Below are 21,098 nucleotides of genomic sequence, written 5' to 3'. Positions count from 1 at the left end.
GAGGTATAGCAAGTTGGGCCAAAGTTTCTGGCTACCTGCTTCCTGTGTTAGCTCGCTTTTACGACAGTGAATTACACATCCGATCTGTAGCATTGTGTCGCTTTAAGTAATATGAACAGTATGGAACTACCTTTTTATAGTCCACCAACGAAATGAGCCATTCTTAAGCAGCTCTGATGTTATTGTATGGAAATCGGCGTGGTCATGGCAAGTGAAATAAAGACAAAGAGGGGGGAGCAGTTAGAAGAGCTGAAACTGCGTCATTCAGCAGAGCGACGCTAACATGGTTTGACTCGATATGTCTCCAAACCATTAAAGCTAATGCATGTGTGGGAATTAAAATGAAATTCACCGGCAGAGTGTGCTCTGCTGTGACGGATGCTCTACGGTGAGTCTGGGATGACCGAACCTCTCAGCAGGAGGAGACGTCGTCGGCAGTGATGGAGAAGTCCAACTCATCCGGAGCGCGAGCAGAGCAAGAGCATCTCAGTCTTGCTGATATTGAACTTGAAGTGAGCTTGAGGGAAGAAAATTATGTCAAATATATAAAATAGAGATGGATGTTGTCGCCACAGAAATGGTGAGGCGAGACCTCCTGGTAAGACTTATCGATGGAGCGAAGGACTGTGAATGGACTTCATGTCGCCTTTTATGATGTCTGTATTCCGAGGGTCATGAAGGTTTTTTTTTGTATCTGTTACACGAGATAAGGAAACATATATACACTTCATCTCTGTCTCAACTTTCAATTACCTGCCTTCTTTTGTATTTGAGGTCATACTATCTGATCTCGCTCATCCCGGTGAGGGTCTCCAGTGCACAAACGCAACATAAATCAGAGCCACGTGGAGAGTTGAGAGAAGGAGAATGTCTCCGACTTGCCCTCCTGCATGCCGCCACTCCTGGTATAAATACATCAGCCAGAAGGGCCCCCTTGGTGTTTCCGTGCATCTGTCGAGCGGCCCCGTCTTCTCGATGCTACAGTTTCATGCAAGGTCAGAGAGTGAGATAATAAGCCGGGGATAGAAACGAAAGTAATTCTCAACAGCACTGGGGCGATGCTGCTGCAGCCGGGTCTATAACATTGCAGGGCTGTTGCCACAATGAGCTGCAGACAGTCTTCGGATGCCTCAGCTGACAGGGCTCACGCCTCACGTATGCATGAGTGTACTTACACACAGGGAAATGTCAGGGAAGCCCATGCGGCAATGTCCAGTAAGTGGTGCCGTGTGTGTGTGTGTGGGCGGTTATTAATAGCAGAGCAGGCAGGTGACGGAGCGAGGGTCGCAACTCTCACGGCAACAATTCTGACAACAGATGGAGCTTTTAATATCCTCCCCTCAGATCTTTATTTTAAAAAAAAAGAAACACACACAAAAAAATGAAAGCACAAGATTAAAAGGGCAGGCGTGTGTTTGTGTCATGTGAGAGAATCATGTGGCACAGGTCTTGTGCATGATGGAAATTCCAGAGGCCATCGGTGCGACTGGTGAATTGAGTTAGCGTGCTGCCCCGCACTCACACACATGCACACCGCTGCCGAAAATACAAAGAGGATTACTTCAGTGGCCAAAATATCCACGGAGCATGTGCCACGCTCTGGCACATTCTGACACAGGGAAATGAAAGGCACACAGCTCGCTCATTATAGCATCTGGTTGGTCTTGGTGTTTATGTGTTAACACTATGTATGAGTATCCAACGCAGGATCCACACTCTTCAGACCTACTGAAAGTAATACACTGAAAAACTCCCCAGTAAATCCGATAAATATTTTCTACATGTCAGGCGTTTCTAGCATTGGCTCCATATCGTTATATTTCATGCAACAGGCTAATCGATGCTACTGGACGTGCACGGCAGTTTGTGCTGGTTTAAATGATCAATGTCAAGCGCTCACATTTTCATGTTTTTGTGCACGGCTGCTTATTCGGCCGAGAAACCTCAAGATGTCCTTTCAATTGCACCTACTTGCACATTGACAACAGGCCTTTTGCTTAGGAGTAATTCATAAAAATGTTATCAGGTACATCATTTTTATAGTTGTATAGTTGTATAGTATAGTTTGACCCATGTCCCATCCACTAACATGGAGGAGGCACGGTTTTTGACCTATACTTAGGGAGCTGTCATGTCGTACATCCTTACGGACACTCTATGGTTTGATCCGAGACAACCAGTCAAATTGTACAAACAATGTTAGTGAGTATACTGTGGACACGTGTACTACACGTATATGTACTAAGTGAAGTTTTCAATTTGAGACACGGCAAGTTTCTACCCTCTATTGGTTTTGTTGTATTGTATATAGTCAATATGTGCTTCATCTGTTTTGTCTATGCTACATTCAAATGAACAAGAGAAACACTTTGAGGTCATTTTGCAAACAGGCAATGTGAGGTGCAATGTGAGGTGCAGGCGGCACAATGGTGAACTACACAGAGAGAATCACTGGCAATACAACAATGTCCCATTTCCCTTATTCTAAAAGGCGGTACATCAAGGAGAAGATGGCTGATGAAACTCAAACGTTTCAGTGATTCAGTTGGACTTGAAAAGGGTCAGTGGGCGTGTGGTTGAATTTGGCGTCGGAGAAGATGGCCAAGGTTCCCACGGTGGTGATGATGACAAAGAGCCAGAGGAACATGCGGTCCACCACCATGGCCACGTACTGCCAGTCCTCCTTCAGCTGGACAAGGCCGTCAGGTGGTAGAGATGGCGATAGGATGGACGGACATAAGCATAAGAAAGGGGACAAAAGAAATGATGGCCAGAGTGAGAAACAAAGTTATGCAAAATCAAAGATTATTGAAACATAAAGTTATGAGACATCAAGAAAAGACACTTACAGCCTCGTAGTCTTTCGCAGCCTGTAGAGCCTCTGCGATATATGTGATGGCTTCTATGGCTGACTTCAGCTCGTCCGGTAATGAAAGGTAGCTACTGGGGCCGTTGATAAACTTTCTCATGTCCGTGCACATGCCCTCTGGCTGAAACCTGCACACCACAAAATGCACAAAACATCACATGGTCAATAAATATCGCATCGGTTCAGGAGTAATCGAGCGGGTCCACATGCAGTGTCAACACCTGAGCTGAACAAACGCACACGGGCCTGTGGAATGTAGCAACGTGCGAGCAGACGTCAGGCCGCACTAATTAAAAGCTGTAAAGTAGTGAAGCGTGCAGGAGGCCGGGCTCCGTGTCTCCTCTGCACTCCTCTCGTCATTCAGAGGGGAATAAAAGAGAGAAGGTCAGAGGAGCTCCCAGGGCTCGCTGTACCGGCGTGGGAGTCACCGCTCTGCATCTGCTGACTGCGCTGTTCTGGCTGAGAAACCCTGTGTGTGTGTGTGTGTGTGTGTGTGTGTGTGTGTGTGTGTGTGTGTGTGTGTGTGTGTGTGTGTGTGTGTGTGTGTGTGTGTGTGTGTGTGTGTGTGTGTGTGTGTGAGTGTGTGCGTGTGCGTGTTGCTGTGTTTACTTGTTGCCTTCCGTTACCAACTGTCAGCTACAATTGGGTGCCAGGGGTCGCTGGGGGCTTGGGGCTGGGTTAGAAAGTTGCTTCCTATCTTTGTCACTCGCGGGGTTTTCACACATCAGATGTAATCGAAATCCACGTTTGTTTGCCTCCTCACACTCGAGCTTCCCGGTTAAACTTAAAACCCCCCACTGCAACAGTCAGTTCCACAACAGACACATTAGCCACAGCAACCAACTGAGCTGTAATGGTAAATGTTGACATATACTGTAGTGTAGCAGCAGTACAATTACAGAAGACTATTTTTGGATTGTGTATATGTACGAATATCAGCATATATAAGCCTATATATACATATTTATCCATCTATTGGATCTATCATATCATATTGTATTGTTCTATTTATAGAAATGGGGGCCACATCCAATCAAGACAAGCTATAGCCTCAAGAACACCTAAATAAATAAAGTGAGCCAGATCAGCTCATGTCTTCAACTTTTCAATATAGTGTTATTTCCTGTTTAAAAATGTCCTGTGGTTCTGCTTTGACCCACAGCGACTGACCAAACTCCAAGCGTTTCTCATCAGCGATTTATGCTCTGATTTTCCCTGCTGCATTTCCATGCGTAGTAGTGCAGCATGTCCTTGAGCAATGACACATGGATTTCCACTGGCCGCGTCCAGAAGAGAGACATACACGGACGTCTAATACTCCTCTCACATTAGGCAGTGATACAGCACGACTCAGACAGCGGGACCCCGCAGCTAAAGTGTCTGGTAGAGAAATGACATTGTCTCAGGAGGGGAAGAATGATTCTAGTCTCACTTTGAGGTGTGGGCCATCACATCTGTTCGACATAATATGATCCTGGATCTAAATGTACCTGGGAACTCTGTGACATGACACTATATCTGTTGCAGACACTATTTCGTGTCCTCTGCACAATACTTACATTTGTTTAATGTATACCAATTACAATATTTCATATGTATGCCTCTTACTGTGACATCCTTCTATTTCATATAGTCTTCTATTTCATATAGTCCACCTGGTGACTGCATTCATCAGTTATTGTGCAGAAAATCTGAAAGTGGCTCTTTAAATCCTGTCTGCTACAATTGTCAGACATATTTTTTGTGATGTCACTAAATTCCACGTGTAAAAGGACTGAGGGTCACGGATATAAAAGAGTATGATGCAAAATGAATAACAATCTACAAACAGTCACAGGTGCACAGAAAAATGCATTTTGAGCAGTAAAACTCTTTAACAAAGCTTGTAAAACTGCACCTGCTGTTCGTCCTTTTGACCTCGTCTGGGCAAAAGTAAGTGAATCCTCTTTGCAGAACAGCTGCACTCGGCAATCTGTGTGCTTATGAAACACCTGGAGTATGAAACACCTCGTCCACGTGCACTTTTTAGAAGTTGGGACATAAGTGAAGCCAAGGAAAGAGGAATTGCAGGTCAGGCAGCTCGACACTAGAGGGCAGTGTGGCACCATGTCTGCAAGAGAGCATGACATCGCGGAGTGGGGCCTTGCAGGCAGGGCAGGGGTGGGGGGCTGCTTGGTATTCAGTGCAGGACTTTGGGGGGGTTTATGATGCAGCGCAGCCGTCGCTGCTGCTCCTGCGAGTGTGGCAGGTGAGGAGGCTGCGACCTGAGAGAGGTGGAGCCTCATCATATAGAGAGAAGGAGATAAGAGAGAGAGAGGGGTGAGGGAGAGACACAATTTGGCCTCTTAACTTCATCAGCGAGAAGTAAATGACTGTTCAGGAGACTAATTCAACTAAAACTGGCTGCGTCTGGTGCCAAGACATGCACTAAACCCAATTAAGGAGGTGTGTGTGTGTATGTGTGTGTGTGTGTGTGTGTGTGTGTGGACTCAGGAGAGATACTGCTGTCTCATCACACTGCTCTAATAGAGGCCCTCCCCCTCCCCTTCCTCTGTCACCCGTTCTTTCACCTGGACACACAGCGTCCCGCTCTATTGTGTCAGAGTTGATTTGCGCAGGTCATTATTATTTTAGCAACGATTCTCTGCCGCCTCCCGTCCTCCCCCCCCTGGACGTACTTCAGTTCTCGCAGGAGGTGACGGATGGAGAGGTGGGGAGATTTTTTTTGGCGGTGTATCAATAGAGCGGTGGGGGAGGCATGGCTCGACGAAGATGTAGATGACTTCCTGCGAGGGCCAGAGTCTACCTGTATGCCAAGGTCATCTGTTTCCTTGTGTCCAGCGCATTGGAGACCGCAGTTAGACTGATGGGACAGTTTGTCACCAATTTGTGTGCCAGCGCTGGCCGACATCCAGCTGCTCACAGATCCAGCTCCTTACTCAACAGCCTCAGGGACAGCGCTCTGTAAAACCTTTAATGAAACTCATCAGTCTGGGTTTCACTGGGGGTGTTTGGGAACTAAGGTCCAAATACCCCCTTTTCTATGCACCCAAGCAAAAATACCTCTACTCTGTATAGTCCTGTTCATGCATGATGTTCATAGACTGTATAAAAAGATGGCTGACAACTCTCCATTTCCTCCTACTGTTCAGAAATGAAGCCAAAATATTCTGGATACGAAAGTTGCCATCTTGCGCCGATTACATTATTTTACAATCGGGATGTGAAACCATGATGTTTCAGTCCATTTTAAGAGCAACAAATAATGAATCAAATCCAAATGTAGAGGCAGAAATGAGCCTTTGAACATCAGTTAGTCTTTCTACTTGGATCCATGTCCCATCCGCTAACATGAAGGAGGCAGGATTTGTGGCCCGTACCGCTGGCAGCCACTAGGGGACGATCGAGGAACATTGGCTCCACTTTGGGGGCCATCTTAATGTACAGTCTCTGAATTTAACACCAAAGGTCAGAAAGTGAACCTCCGGCTTTTATGTCTCATATGACTTGTTCGCTGATCAGCTCTTGGCTTGCAACTGCAGCTTTTACTGGGAGCTCATAAAAAGTGACACCGTGATGTTTACATACAGGGCGCGTAATGTTCGACTGTGACTTTTAGGAATGTGTTTGCTCGGATGCCTGAGCACATCGCCTCAGCTCCTCATTCTGCGGCAGATTAGAAGTGAGATACAGGCACGGGAGGAAAAGGGGAGTACATGCACAGCAACAATTCCGTCTCTCCATATTTGAGGCAACTGCTCTGAAAAATGCAAGCTGTGGGAAAAACAGAAGGTGCCCGGGCAGCTGACTTCAAAGATAACCTGCTACACGGACTTATACATGAAATTCGATGAATACTAAACACAGGACATGAAAGATTAACTAACGTGTTTCACTTTAAAGTGCTATCTATGGAAACACATTGGCAGTTTACTTTGAATGTGTTTTTAATCACTTAGATGTTATTCCTTTCAGATATGGATAAAATATTATCATGGGAACACCATCGACACGCAAAACACAGTAGGAGGCTAGTGTTAGTTACACACGCACATGTAAACATACACACATATGTGCACACACACACACACACACAAATATATATACACATCAGGGGAGATTTCCCTGAACATTTTTGTGCCATTAAAGTCAATATAGAAACAAGTGTCAGCTCTGAGATCTGTCAGAGGCTGAGCTAACGTCAGCACAGTCTGTACTGCATAACCATAAAATCACACACGAGGCAAAAAAAAAATTCTATCATCCGAACACATCTGCAGGCATTCAATTATTGGGGCTAACATGCACACTCACATGCACAAGCACAAATACGTTCACCTTGAGGACGCCTGGTCTCACCTGTGGGGCTTAGGGAACAAGATGGACGAGTCTGGTTTGCGGATGAAGTATTCATCGGCCACTTTGCTGATGGCGATCTTGGGTTTCTCTCGGCGGGGCAGGTTCTCCAGGAACAGGGGGGTCTCCACTTTGGGCCGCAGCATGCGAAGGTAAGGAGGAAGCATGTGGATGAAGATCTAGGAGGAGGGCAAAGGAGTAACATCCACAATTTACAGTTCAGACAGTCTTTCTTCAGCATTTCTTCCTGCTATTATGCAAAAACAAGGACAAAACAAATACCCATCAAACGCACTGTATTGTGTTTCCTTACCAATAAACCACATTAGTAAACAGAAGGTTATTTAACTGTACTTTCCGCTCTCAGTCGATAGCTTGTTGGCTCGCACCGACCTCCCAAATCCATCGCCTCTCCTTGTATTAAAAATCCATTTGTTTGGCTCCTCGTTTCATGATTTATGGGAAAGCTGAGATGTACTCGCCTCATATTTGCCTATTAAGGGTGAGAAATGACTCAAAATGTGGAATTTAGCAGCGAGATAACCTTTGAGAACAGTTGCTGCTGAATGATGTGGGCGGGGAAACCAAATGGGAAACGCTCTCCAATTCCTCAACGTCTACTCTCAAGGTGTCCTTGAGCAAAGATCCTAAACTCCGGACGCTCCAGTGGAGCTCCTCAGTGAAGGACGAGAGTTGTACTCTGAGATGTGCGTGATTAAAGCTGAAATGAATGTTTCTTAAACCCTCCGATTTTGTCTTTATAAAACCATCAGCTGGAATTCCTTGGATGTCAGACGTTCAAAAGGATTTCACAGGACTTGAAGATAAAACTGGGCCAAATATCAGACTTGATCAATATCACGATGCTGTAAAATGGCTTCTTTATCTGCACTTTGAAGTGCTTTGATATCCATCTCTTGAAATAACTCTTGGCTTGCCTGTATTGACACATGGATATCAATAATATCCCGCTGGCAGGGAACACGCTGTAGCTGCAATAGGGAATGTAGCAAGAGGCCTAAAAAATGAAATGTGGCTTGTATAGTGATTTTTCTTTAATTGAGAAGTAACTAGAATGGCACTGAGTCAAGGCCCAATAGTCTCTTTATGAAATCATGTTTAAATACGGATTTTAACGTGGACCTGCATTCATTCAGATACTTAATACTGGCTAGATCCCATCAACCACCCCCAGTGTGAGGAGTTTCCTGTACTAAGCACAGCATCCCCCCCCCCTTCCAACCTTGAGGACATCACGGGGGGGGGTCTAATAAGCGCCAAATGGACTCTCACGTTCTGTGCACAAATCTTTCCTTCCCACGCGGACGCTGAACATCTGGAGAGTAGCAGCGATAAGAGGCTGAACTTATAATGCTCCTGTCACCGTCAATCCAGCACCGACCCCCCCCTCGGTTCAGTTAAGACATTGAACCTGTGTGAATCAGCCGTATGTGTCAGAGCCTTGTCGCAGCGAACGTTGCAGAACCCGGAGCAAAGTGTAGAGCTGCTGTAATTAGCTTCAGATAATGTGCAGCGAGGGCGGCAGCCGCTGATGGAGGTTAATGGTGCAACATGACGTTCAGGGCGTTCGGGACTGTGTGGACTTCATTCAGTGGACTGCCCGAAACCTGAACTACTAATACATCCATTACCGATTTAACAGTGAAAATAAGCAATACGTTAATTGTTCAAGGCCCACAATTAACGTCAATGACACCACAGTTCAATAGACTGGACAAAAGAATGGAGGACGTTACAGCTACCCAAAACCGAAGCCAACACATCTTTATTGCCCCCTTGTGGCAGGCTGCTGTATAGGCCAAACACCCTAACTCCTACGTGTTAATGGATCAGACATGGATCAAAGTTCTTTTATTAAGATATACTTAATCATCCTGTATGCCACCATTATGTCATCATAACACACCATGAACCCAACACACACACATAGAATCCAACCAAGTGGATCCACCTGGCCTCTGTGATATAGGGCCTCACCTTACGGACCCACATGGGCATCATATGGGTGTTGGGGGAGCGGTGATGCAGGTTGAGGACGACCACACCGAGGATGACGGAGAAGGTGACGAGGATCATGGTGAACATGATGTAGTTGACGATGATGGGGACGCCCAGGGACGTCTCGGGGATCTTATCAGCCAGCAGCAGCAGGAAGACGGTGAGGGTCAGCAGCACGTTGATGGACAGACCCATCTTTTCACCTGGTGAGGACAAAAAAAACATCTGGAGTTGAGGAGAGTTTCACCCGGACAAAGTTTGTTTTCCCCCTGTGTGGGTGAGATAGTATTTTAGCAGCATCTGGCCCATGCATTGAAAAATTCCTCTGGCGGAAAAGCACAAAGTTCAACATGTCCGAATTCTTCCTCCCCTGACAACTTAATCCAAGAAAGTGCAACGCATAAAATTATTGATCAGCAGCCAAAAAAAAAAACCTATTGGATTATTACTACTTAAATGTCCTTGACTTGTCTGTGTATCAGGGATGAGGATCATTCTTTATGATCGGGCACACATGTCTGCAGATTGTGCAGGGGAGCAGACCTTGAGCTGTCCCACAAGCAGAAACCTGAAAAGATGGGGAGAATTAAAGCACAGAGGCTGGAGAAGACTTTGCAGGGACACCGGCCACCCACAGCCAAAGGAAGACATGGTCCCAGTAAGGGAGAAAAATGACAACCACCTCTTTCTTTGGACAATGTGGCATGTTGTGATTTTCCCTGGTGGGAGAGGGATATAAGGGATTCGCTGCTGAACCCAACCCGAGAATATCGGAGGAGAACGGGATGATGTGTTTCTCCTTCTAAAGAGAAATTACACCTGTGTCAAACGCTGCAGAAACAACAGCAAATGGCTTTAGATATAAAGGAGAGAACAACTGGGCCGAAAGAAGAAGACAGGAGGATTTGGAACAGAGGCGGTTGTGTCAAGGCTGATAACTGATGACGACCCGAATGAGGCCGACACGAGGAGAGTTCCAACACAGTCTTTAACCTAGTTTATGAGTTTGGTAAGCAGGTAGGAAGTCGTGGTGAGGTTCCCCACAGATTTTTTACACCGTGATCAGGGAAATCAGGCGATCGCCATGCGTATGAGGGACAGAGTGACACAAACTCACTGCAGCTTCTATTCACTGCATTGGACTGCATTGGAAAAGCAGAATGTCTGTCGGGTTTGGATCGAGCTCGGTTGGTTTTTCTCTCCGGCTCGGGCAGGTTTGGACATAAAGAGGTGCCGCTCTCAATTCTTCACAACTGACGTCCACTGAGGCGTTTCACCTCCTCCAGCGTGATGTGTCATTCTGTAGCAGGATGACACAGCAGAGCAGGAGGATCAGTCAGCTTCTTTTCTCGCCTGTGTTTTTGTGACTGAATGTAGTTCGGGGACCAGTCGGCGGTTTTCTCCTGGTGAAAGATTGTTTAGCGCGTTGACCTCCGTCACCAAACAGTCGTGTAATGTGAACTACACAGAGATCCAGTGACTGTGAAGCTTTAGAGATTTTTTGCATTTCATAATACCATCTCTAAAACATACACATTTACTCAGTGAGGAGGAAGTATAAATTCTTAGATCACGGGACACAGGCGTCGGCTCTTATCACCACAAACTCTCCCGATATCTTTGTCGGTGTCTTCTACATGTGTGACTCGGCTTTTTCATCCTGAGAGATTTCTTTTCTTTTCATTTTTTGCGTCTGTCGGGTGTTAGAGCCCCCACCCCCACCCGGCTCTCCCGCTGTTTGCTCATCAGCTTCTCTGGAGTTTCTGCGGACTTTATACGAGGGGGCCAGATGGAGAAAGTCTGCAGACACTCCAGAGGCTCTCACTCGGACACTCACTGCCTCTTTAAATCGTTTTCTTGCAGGTTTTCCAGTCATTTATTACTAGAGCCTCTCTGCAATATGCATAACTCTGTGGACACATTTAAATCTGATTCACTCGGGCCAACATAAGGGCACATATCCATGTTACTACCTGCACTACCATGGGAGGTGCACAAATAGACTGATGACCTGATGAATCAATGTAAACCAGCCTGTTGGAGGAAGCACATTGAAAGCGAGGAGGTACAGCGAGCAGGGCAGAGTGTCGAGCTGATTACTCTCAGTAGTTGGTGGGCTGATTTCTACCGTTTTCATTTTCCAGGTTATCGATTCAGCTGAGCGCCAGGAAGCGACTATCTAATCTGAAATGAAATCCCTTCTGTTCCAGCGATTGCACGAGTGTGTGACTGCCCAATTTAAACAGACCACACAGGCACAGTTAGGAAAGCAGTAAAACAGTGGAATAACTGTCCTGCTCGCCATAGCGATGCTGACACAGTCGCCTTTACCTCAGGCTCTTAACAAAGCGGCTTGTGTCGTCGTACCTGCGTCAGGTGGCAGGTAGAAGTTAAAGATGGCGATGATGGTGATGAGGATGCAGGGGAGGATGATATTCAGGACGTAGTACAGAGGCTTCCTCTCGATGATCAGGTAGAAGACCATGTCCTCGTACATGTCGTCACTCACCACCTTCCTCGCCGGCTTGTGCTTGATGTGCCACTCGCCGCCCTCTGGGGGGAACATTTCAAAATCATCACTTTTACTGGACAAAGCAACACATCTGCATACCACAGGGGGCACACAGTGAGGAGAAACACTCTGGTGAATGATATCAATCAAAATGAAGAGGAAATATAGAATAAAAAATACAGAATAAAGAAAATAAAGAACATGGAAGAACTGATTCAGCCGTTTACAGTCGTTTACTGTGCATACAAATATGACTACTCTTCATATTTTTTTACTGTTGCAATCTACGGAAAGTTTAATTTATTCTTTAATTCAGAAATGTTGTCAGTGTGTCATCACACCTTTCCCTTTATTTAACAGAGCTCACTATTCCCTTTATTCTGCCATCCATCCTTCCATCCATCTTCTCACCGGTGTAGCCATCGTCCAGGAGGATCTCCCGTATCTCTTTGCCCTTTGAGTCCAGCGCGTACTGCAGGTCGATCTCCGTCGAGTCGTACGTGTAAGAGCGGAACTGCATGGTGCAGTTCTGCCAGTCGAAAGGGAACAATGTCACCTGGAGGGACAGACGTGGACGTGAGTGGAGACACAGCAGGGGAACGATCTTAAGAGGAATTGAATGAAAACCAGGGTGTGTGTGTGTGTGTGTGTGTGTGTGTGTGTGTTGATGTTCACCTTAACTCCACAGGAGCTGCAGTACAGTGCAGGGGGGGTCCAGGTTACTCTGCCGTTACTGTAAGCCTGGACGTGGACTTTCAAGGCCACATGAAACACGCCGTCATTACTGTGAAGTTATAGTAAAATGAATCGATTTGTTTTGTGTATGTATCTCCACACACACTGAAATCAGAGCAGCGTCACCACTTGTGTTCTGCGCTACATGAGATTGCCGCTCCCTTTCTCGACCTCACTCGAGCTACACGTGTACAACAAGTGCAGCACATGGACAGTCATCAATGTTGCATCAAAGGAACAGGAAGAAGTAGCCGTCTGGCAGGAGATGTTGCTCCATACAAGCAAAAAGAGTCTTCGACAGCTTCTTCCCACAGGCAATAAGACAGCTGAACTCGGAATGAGCACAATAAGTTACCTCAGGCATTTGATTGCAATATATGATTATCGTGTTTGTGCTAACATATCCTGAGAATGTATGTTTTACGGATATTTTACCATATCCATTTTACGGATATGGTAAAATGTATGTTTTACGGATTTTCCAAGACATTTAATGCGTAATCCAGCAAGCAAACAAACAAACGCTGACAAACAAATAATCTCCTCGGTGGAGTTAATTATATTTCAAGAGAAACGCTGACTCAGCGGTCACCAGCAGCACCGTCGCCTCATAGGAATCTTATGCTGGATCCTAAATGTGATAAATTGTGGTGTCTAGTATTTCGTTGACTGACTGAAGTGCTCACTTTAGGGGAAACTCCCCCCTGTGGCATGAAGTGGCAACAACTTGTGAGCCGATCACATTGTCCAGACTACTTTTATCTGGAAAGCGACCTTTGTTGACCCTTACCAGAAGTGCTCACTCTAGGTCATACCCCCCCTTGTGGCATAGAGGGGCAAAAACTTGGTAAACTGGTGTATTTCCAGTGATCAACTTTACAGTAAATTAGGTTTTAATTGGCGATCGGATGCTATAAAAACAGGTGAAACATCATGATTGACAGCTACAAATCTGTAAAATGGCGGCACCTGGGATATTTTGGCTTCGTTTCTGGATAGTTGGAGGAAGTGGAGACGTGTTTGAGCAATGCCATTCTGTCAGTATGTTGGCCAGAAAACCAGTTAAACCAGTCATTGTGCAGTTTGTCATAGAGGTTGGTTTTGACGTGTTTGTCACAGTAAACAGGGTTAGAGGTGTAACCCTGACCTCCTTTACCTTTTACAGGCTGGGTTCAGATGTCAGGTCCAACACGAGGCACAAGTGTAACAAAGGATGTACTGGTCTTTGTAATCATTAGCATGTTAATGTAGCGTCCTGCAAACTCCATCATGTAACAGCAGCATCCAGCCCCCGAGGCCTTCGTTTTAATGTCGTCCCACTTCCTCCTACTTTCCCCCGTCTCTTTGTCCTGCACGATGAAGCAGAGTTTTACCTAAGAGGACGTCAACATTTGGCTGCAGTCCCGTTCTGAGAGACCCCCACTAAAACATTTTAATTGACGCGGATAAAAAAAGGGAAGAACTCCATTCATTTCACCTGACGCCTCGGAGTGCAGCGCCACTGCACACAAAGCTGTTTTCGCTCACAGCACGATGCACAACAAAGACACAGAGTCAATTAGACACAGATTTAGTCGTCTGTCGGGATGTTTTGTTTGGCTTTTATGGCTCCGGATGATTTAACAGAGAGAGGCTTCATGTGTCCTTCATGTAGGGCCCTCCTGAAACCCTCGTGCCTGTGAAGGGGGCTGCTGCTGCTGCTTCGGTGACAAACTCTCACACCCACACACCCACCCACACACACACACACACACACACACACACACACACACACACACACACACACACACACACACACACACACACACACACACACACACACACACACACACACACAAAAGGGTATAGACATGTTTGCATTCGTGTAAGTCTGTGTTTGTGCCTCCTGAGCTGAAGAAGCTGAGCATCAGAAGAAAAAAAGGATTTTAAGTGTCTACATATTTCATTTAAAGGTGTGATATATGTGTAGTCTTTCCATTACTGGACCAGTGTGGTGTTCGGGCTCCATCGCTACAAGCCGTTCTGGTAAAATACAGCAGGATGTAAAGTGGGGTCGTGGAGAAAAGTGCCGACGTAGCTGTGACCGGTGGATGTCGGGGGTGATGGGCCGTTATAAGCTTCACTACGCTTTTACAACACAGTGCAACCGCGTCTCCCACGTCACCTCCTCTCACAACCAAAACAATAAATAGTCCTAAGAAGTGATTACGACCTTGAGTAGAGGTGTAAGTGATCGAGAGGCGAGAATTAAAGCGGACGGACATGGATGAATCTCTGTGTATCAGGAGCAGTGGAACAAGCAGCAAATACATCTTTACTGACTCATGAACAGAAACGACCTTAACTCAGAGTCAGTGGAAGGAAAAGGGGAAAATATATTCAGCACATGTTGTTTTTTATTTATATAATTATGAATAATATCCTAATACAAAATGTATCAAAATGGAACAGGAACATTAAAATGTATGGGAGGGAGAAAAACACTTTTCCCTTCCCATTTTTAGTTTTTATATCTAATTATTTTTCTCATTGAATTCTGACTTTATTCTCATAATATTGGAACTTTTTCTCATTAATCTATGAGTCTTTAGTACTATCATGACTTTTTTGCATTAAATTATGACTTTATTGTCATAATCGTACCACTTTATTCTCGTAATATTATAACTTTATTCTCATAATCTTATATTATTCTCACGATATTACAAATTTATTCTCGATATCTGAGATTTCTTTCTTCACAATGACCCTATCCTACGTCTTAACATCCTATATTTAAAAAAGAAACATTTAAAAAACAGAGGAGATTAAACAAATAGTTTCTGAGTTCATATTGATGAACGTCAGTGTGATTTCTTACTTGTTGATGAGGACGATGTCAGGCAGCCAAACCTTGGCAGCGGGGATACGCAACACCTCAATCCCATCATAATCCTTGGGTTTCCAGGACAACCGATGATCTGTCCATTCCTGTTTGGAAAATGAATACAAAATATTATTTATAAATGCAGGGATTTCCCTTTGCATTCATCTAACCAAACCAAAATGTAATTTGCCTAATGTTTAACTTTACATTTGATCCATGTTGTTATGGCTAGTCTACCCTGCTTGTTTGTGTGGTGTATGGGCAGTGGGCTGCACACGGAGAGTCAGGTCTGATGTTAATACATTTATTTCCACTGGTGCTGGAGTCACGGTTGAGTTGGTCAAAATGATGAGAAATAGCAGGCGGTTGTTCAGTGTTTATGAAGTGGAGGGCTTCCCCCCCCCATCACGCAGCAACGAGCCTGTGTTGTCGCTCATAGACCGTTTGTTGTTGTGCAAGATGGCCAAAGCAAACTTCACTTGGTAGTCAAAGGTGCAACAAGGTCTGGGAGGGCGGAGCTGATGTGAACAGACTTACCAGGTCCATGACAACAACCGTGCTCATTTCTTCATTCTTCATATTCTGGAGGGAAAGTACAAGTATCTGTGTTATCAAAGCTTCTTTTTCTAGCACCATATTTTCCTTGTGAAAACCGAACATTATCTCATTTATTCTGAGGTGAATTTAATAACCTTCCTTACAGCACAGTTCTCATTACAATAAATTCAGTGGCAGCTACAAGTGTCTGTAAAAATTATAGCAGGCACCTGAAGCTGCTACTGAATTGATTGTGCGTTCGGGTCTCATAAAACACTTTGGTATCTTCCAAGCAGTGTGGCCATGGTGAACCCGAACGGCAAAACTGTCACACAAAAGTATTGGCAGAAATTGAATATAAAATAATCTAAATTGCATGAATTGTTTTTGTAACCCTAACCCTTTATATCTACATACTTTATATTTACATCAGGAGCGGTTCCTCTCTACGGAGGCCCCCTTGTTTTTTACAGTAGCCAAGACAAAACAAACCTTTTAAGTTTTTTATGACAGCTGAAGGTTTCCACAGGTTCTCTTTCATGTTTGGAAGGGGAGGGGGATTCAACTGCAACATGCAACTTCACCACTAGATGTCACTTAATTCTACACACTGAACCTTTAACTGGGAAGATATTTCAGGTTCAAGACTTTGGATTTGAGCCACTTACAATGCACTAGCTGGATTAAATGTTGCTTCTGTTGCTTGTTGCCTACATTTAAAAGCGGTATACAAAATTAAGCTGAAATATATAATGTATTGAGAATAATTTTCATGTGTTCTTTGGCATGTCCCTTTGTGTCCATACTGCATGTGAGCAGGTTCGGCCGGTGGAGATCACCCTGCACATGGCGGGTTACGATGCACACGCAGGTAGAACAGCTGAGAGCAGAGACACTGGCTGGTGATTGTCCGTCCAGCTCGAAGGAGACCGGGGCTGCTATTTAAAACGCTGGGAGGAATGTCAGGGAGACAGCTGGGACAGGGGCTGGGAGAGAGGGGGGGTCGGGGGCCAAGAGACGACGACTCATACCACACCACACACACACACACACACACACACACACACACACACACACACACACACACACACACACACAAACACCATATCTCATCACCGGCCTATTGCCCACTGATACTTCCTGTAACTGTGTGAATTTCCCTCTGGGCGAATGTTAATAATAATATTGCAGCGGTTATCCAGCTGACGGGTTCCGGGCGGACGGGGACCGAGCGTCAAAGTGGGTCCGTTTTCAAGACAACTTAGGGACCCCACGTGACTTCCTCCCCAGAGTGAGAGTGACCTTGAGTATGTTAATGTGACACGGTGTGCACGCACAGTGTGGGTCTGCTGGATTTCATACTCGCATTTTACCTTCTTACGGAGCCACGCAGGCAGAAACACTTTTGCTAACACACATTTCCCAAGCATGGATGAATGGAAATACAGATCTTCCCATCAGGAGCATGACTCTACGTGCTATCGGACTCAGCAGGCCAGCAAGCACTGAATCTAGCCCCATATTGCTCAGATGTTTTAAAAAACATTTGCAGGTCCCGTCGTGCGTGACTACAAGGATGGTGGTCCTCAGCGTGGGGAGCTCAACCCTCATAGAGACGCGTTAGTCTGTGTCAATCCGATTCTGAGTTTTAAGCACTGATTTACTTCAGAGGCAAAACTACATTTTCTGGCTGAGCCCAGTGAAATGTGAAGGGAGTAAGAGAGCAGGGTGGGAAACAGACGCCCGGGAGATTCTGTGCTTCTACTGGAACAGGAAACCCTTCAAAAAATCCCATTTTTGAAGAGGACCGATAATTAACCAGCATTTTCTATTACTAGTGCAGTGCTTGTGTGGACTGGGCTGTTTGCTTGGCCTGTGGTGATGCTGGTTGCAGCTTTTCTTTCTGAAACTGTATAAGTGACCTGCAGTACATAAGCCACAGCAAGTAAAGACCTGCTGCAGGACTCTGAGTGCCACACACAGTCTGGAAATATAACATAGATAAAGCATGAGTACGGTAGCGTGTTGTATTTACTAGAGAAAAAAAAAATCAGCTTGTTTTTCTGAATTAACGGCTTAATTATTTCATTAATTCAGAAAAACAGGGCTGTTTTTCTGAATTAATGAGATTTAAACATTTAAAAAAATTTATTCTGCTCGTTTTTCTGAATTAAAGAGCCTCTCACAAACATGTCCCCTCTGTTTAGCTTAATCCGGTTGTATTTTGGTTAGGGTTTGAGACATTTTGAGATTTCTGTCGCTCACCAGCCCAACGAAGGAGGACAGGACCATACCCACGCGGACCACCACCCTATATTCCGGGGTGGGGGCTGGCCGGACCATGAGGTTGTAGTTGGTGAAGATCTTCTTCATCAGAACCTGCTCCATCTCCGCGGCGCCTGGACGACACATGGAGAAAGGTTTGGGTTACGACCTCAGGCATCAAGCTGACTCATCAGTTTGATTTGTTAACAGTGGATAATCAGATCTTTAGCTTCAGAATTTCCCTGAAGCTAGTCAAGTTGTTTTTCTGCCTTAATGTCCCTAGTGTACCTGTTCCACCTCCTTAAGTGTGTATTTATTATTGTTACCATTCTGAACACAACCTTTATGCCTGCATACTGTCAATCTGTGTCCTCGCCTGTTAGCGGTGACAGGGATCGCTGCAAAGTTGTACTTCTACTCCATTTTTATGCAAAAAGCTCCTGTTTTATTCGCAGCCATCTCCTGCTCGGTGCTGGAAGGTTAGAGGCATTTATAATCAGCAGCTCCGGCGACGCTGCATTCATCACGTTTGGCACCGCCGTGGCCCCAGCACGATCTGACCTGACAGGAATAAATGACAACGATCACCCGGCACGGCAGCCCCATTAGCTAGGCACGGGGCTGCATGGCTGCTGATGGGCGGGAGTGGGAGTCGGTTGAGGAAGGCTAAAAAAAAGAATTAGCATTTTCTTCTCCCTGGCTGGTCCTGACTTGGTAAATAAGTCAAACTCGAGTAGGAGACCGGTGAGACCCGATGAGGTGGGACATTATTGAAGGCTCGTGTTGCACAGAGGGAAATCTGAATGGTCGTTTGTGAGCTTTGGTTTTCTGTTGTCGCTCTGATAAAGGACAGGGGAGGAATTTATGAAACCTCCAGAAAAGGCACTTTAATGGGATCGCAGCCGTTTTCCCCACTTGATGACTTGTATTTACTGATCAGTGATGAACATTCATTCAAAATTGTCAATACAACACAATGACCACAAGTCATAGAATCCTCTGAGGTTTCGTGGAATGGTTAAGGTAACATGAGATGATAAATACAAAACACGTAACTTATTTAACACATCCAGTTCTGATCTACTGAATGTGCTGCAATAGTTACTTTCGTATAGTATAGTATAGTATAGTATAGTATAGTATAGTATAGTATAGTAAAGTGCAGCATAATATAGTATAGTATAGTAATGTGCAGTATAGTGTAATACATTGTGGTATAATGTTGTATAGAATAGTCCAGTACAATAGTATAATGAAGTGGAGTAGAGTATAGCAAAGTAAAGTGTAGCATAGTATAGTATAGCAAAGCATGATAGTATAGTATAATATGGTAAAGCATAATAGAGTAGAGTAAAGTACCGTATAGTGCAGTACAGTGTAGTTTGATATAGTATAGTGTAGTAAAGTTCTGTTCAGTACAGTGTAGTATAGTATAGCACAGTGTAGTACAGTTCAGTACAGTATAGTGTAGTATCATATAGCAGAAATTTGATTCCTCCGAAGTTTGTGTATGTTGTGTTTGGCTTTGGTGTCTCTGATTATATTTAGTTGACCTAATGAGTCACTGTGTGTAACTTTGTCAGTCTGGTCTCTGCTTATTTTCCCTTTTATCCCTAAATAGTCTCAGAGGCGGAAGTAATCGCAGCAGCTTTCCACAAAGCTTTGTGAAAGACTGTGGTTAAAGTCAAGGAAGAACCCATTACATTTTCACTGGGAATAATTCATGGATCTTAAAGGGGGGAAAAAAGGCCCATTCAGCGGACTGATATCTCAGAGTGTGTGAAGTTTGATTGAATTCAATGGAACCTTAAAGTCCTGATGGAGGCATGTGTCCTAATGCTTATTGTTTTAATCTGGTGCCTGACATTTTCAGCCATGCGAGCAGCTTTGCTCGGGGGCAATGCTGCTTTGTTGCTCTGCTCCAAATCTCGACTGGGACCGACCAAATACCTCCAGATCTTACGACTTTTCCCGTCATCATCAGCTGCCCTCTCTGTGTGGTGCTAATCAGCGTATGAGAGGGGCAGCAGGGAAAAGGCCATTGTACACACTAAAGCAACATGGGGGAGTATAGAGGCCATGCAAAACTGAATTGACCAGACCTGCATTGCAACACACTATGAATTAAGCTGAGCCAACTGTCACTATCACTCCTCTTACACAACAATAATCCAGCAATATGTTTTTTTGATGGCTTCCACTGGTTCATACTGATGGGTTTCTGGTGAACATGTGCCATATACTACATACTGAAGTGTTACATGACCGCTACAGCTCTGTTACAGGACCTGGTTATGTTGTGTCGACCTGTCACTTACCTCCCAATGTGCCCAGGCTGCACAGGCAACATGTCAGCAGGAGCAGATCCGAGCGTTTCATGTCCCCCCCTCTTCAAAAACAGATCCTCACTGGGTTAATCCAACTCCTGCGACTTCTCTCCCTGTTCTCCAGTGGAAGTGTACAGTGCGAGTTTTTGGTTTGGACTGTTGTTGCCTGTCACTCAGGCCGGCCTGGCCAACTGCTGTCTGCTCCGATTACCTCCTGGAGGGAGGGGGTTTGTGTGTCACTGTTCCCCCCCACCCCTCCACCCCTCAGTGTGAGCCAGAGAGCGGCAGCCCCCCACCCCACCACATGGTTCTCAATCTGTAGCTGGACTCCCTGTGAGGGTCCATGAGAAAAGGAGTAAAGATAACATTACAGAAATATTTCAGGGGAGAATAACATGGAGGTAAAAAAGGACTTGTTTGATAAAAGGGTTCAGTCGTTTTAGTTCAATACCACACAAGTCAAAACATGACAATGTTTGGGTCGAGCAGTGTCCACCTTTACAGATACAAACCTATTTATATTATTGAGATGATATTTTACAACCCCAGAAATCTAATCTGACTAACCAAGAAGATATGTTTGTAAAGTCCAATTCATTCTGTATATAATAC

The 21,098-nt window shown here is 45.0% G+C and overlaps 1 protein-coding gene across 1 annotated transcript; it reads right to left on the bottom strand.

Moving 5' to 3' along the window:
- Nucleotides 1-1,320: 1,320 nt before the first annotated feature.
- On the bottom strand, nt 1,321-20,690 carry chrnb1 (cholinergic receptor, nicotinic, beta 1 (muscle)). The gene is made up of 11 exons (XM_035148969.2): nt 20,478-20,690; nt 18,160-18,293; nt 15,895-15,939; nt 15,352-15,461; nt 12,432-12,540; nt 12,168-12,312; nt 11,612-11,797; nt 9,224-9,447; nt 7,229-7,404; nt 2,850-2,997; nt 1,321-2,689 (listed from the first exon to the last, which is right to left on the bottom strand). Exons 1-11 carry the CDS (start codon nt 20,536-20,538, stop codon nt 2,534-2,536), a joined length of 1,494 nt encoding a protein of 497 aa, XP_035004860.1. The 5' UTR covers nt 20,539-20,690; the 3' UTR covers nt 1,321-2,533.
- Nucleotides 20,691-21,098: the final 408 nt, after the last annotated feature.

This window comes from Hippoglossus stenolepis, chromosome 23 (genome assembly GCF_022539355.2).
Source record: "Hippoglossus stenolepis isolate QCI-W04-F060 chromosome 23, HSTE1.2, whole genome shotgun sequence".
Lineage (NCBI taxonomy): Eukaryota > Metazoa > Chordata > Actinopteri > Pleuronectiformes > Pleuronectidae > Hippoglossus > Hippoglossus stenolepis.
This window is presented reverse-complemented; position numbering and strand designations above follow the sequence as displayed.

What these genes read in the sequence shown, in the direction of transcription:
- chrnb1 (XM_035148969.2), bottom strand. Translation starts at nt 20,538, where the DNA reads ATGAAACGCTCGGATCTGCTCCTGCTGACATGTTGCCTGTGCAGCCTG. An exon ending in GACATCGTCCTCATCAACAA is followed by an intron (nt 12,541 to 15,351) that starts GTAAGAAATCAC and finishes ATAACTTCACAG; the next exon opens with TAATGACGGCGTGTTTCATG. An exon ending in TTGTTCCCTAAGCCCCACAG is followed by an intron (nt 2,998 to 7,228) that starts GTGAGACCAGGC and finishes TGTGGTGTGCAG; the next exon opens with GTTTCAGCCAGAGGGCATGT.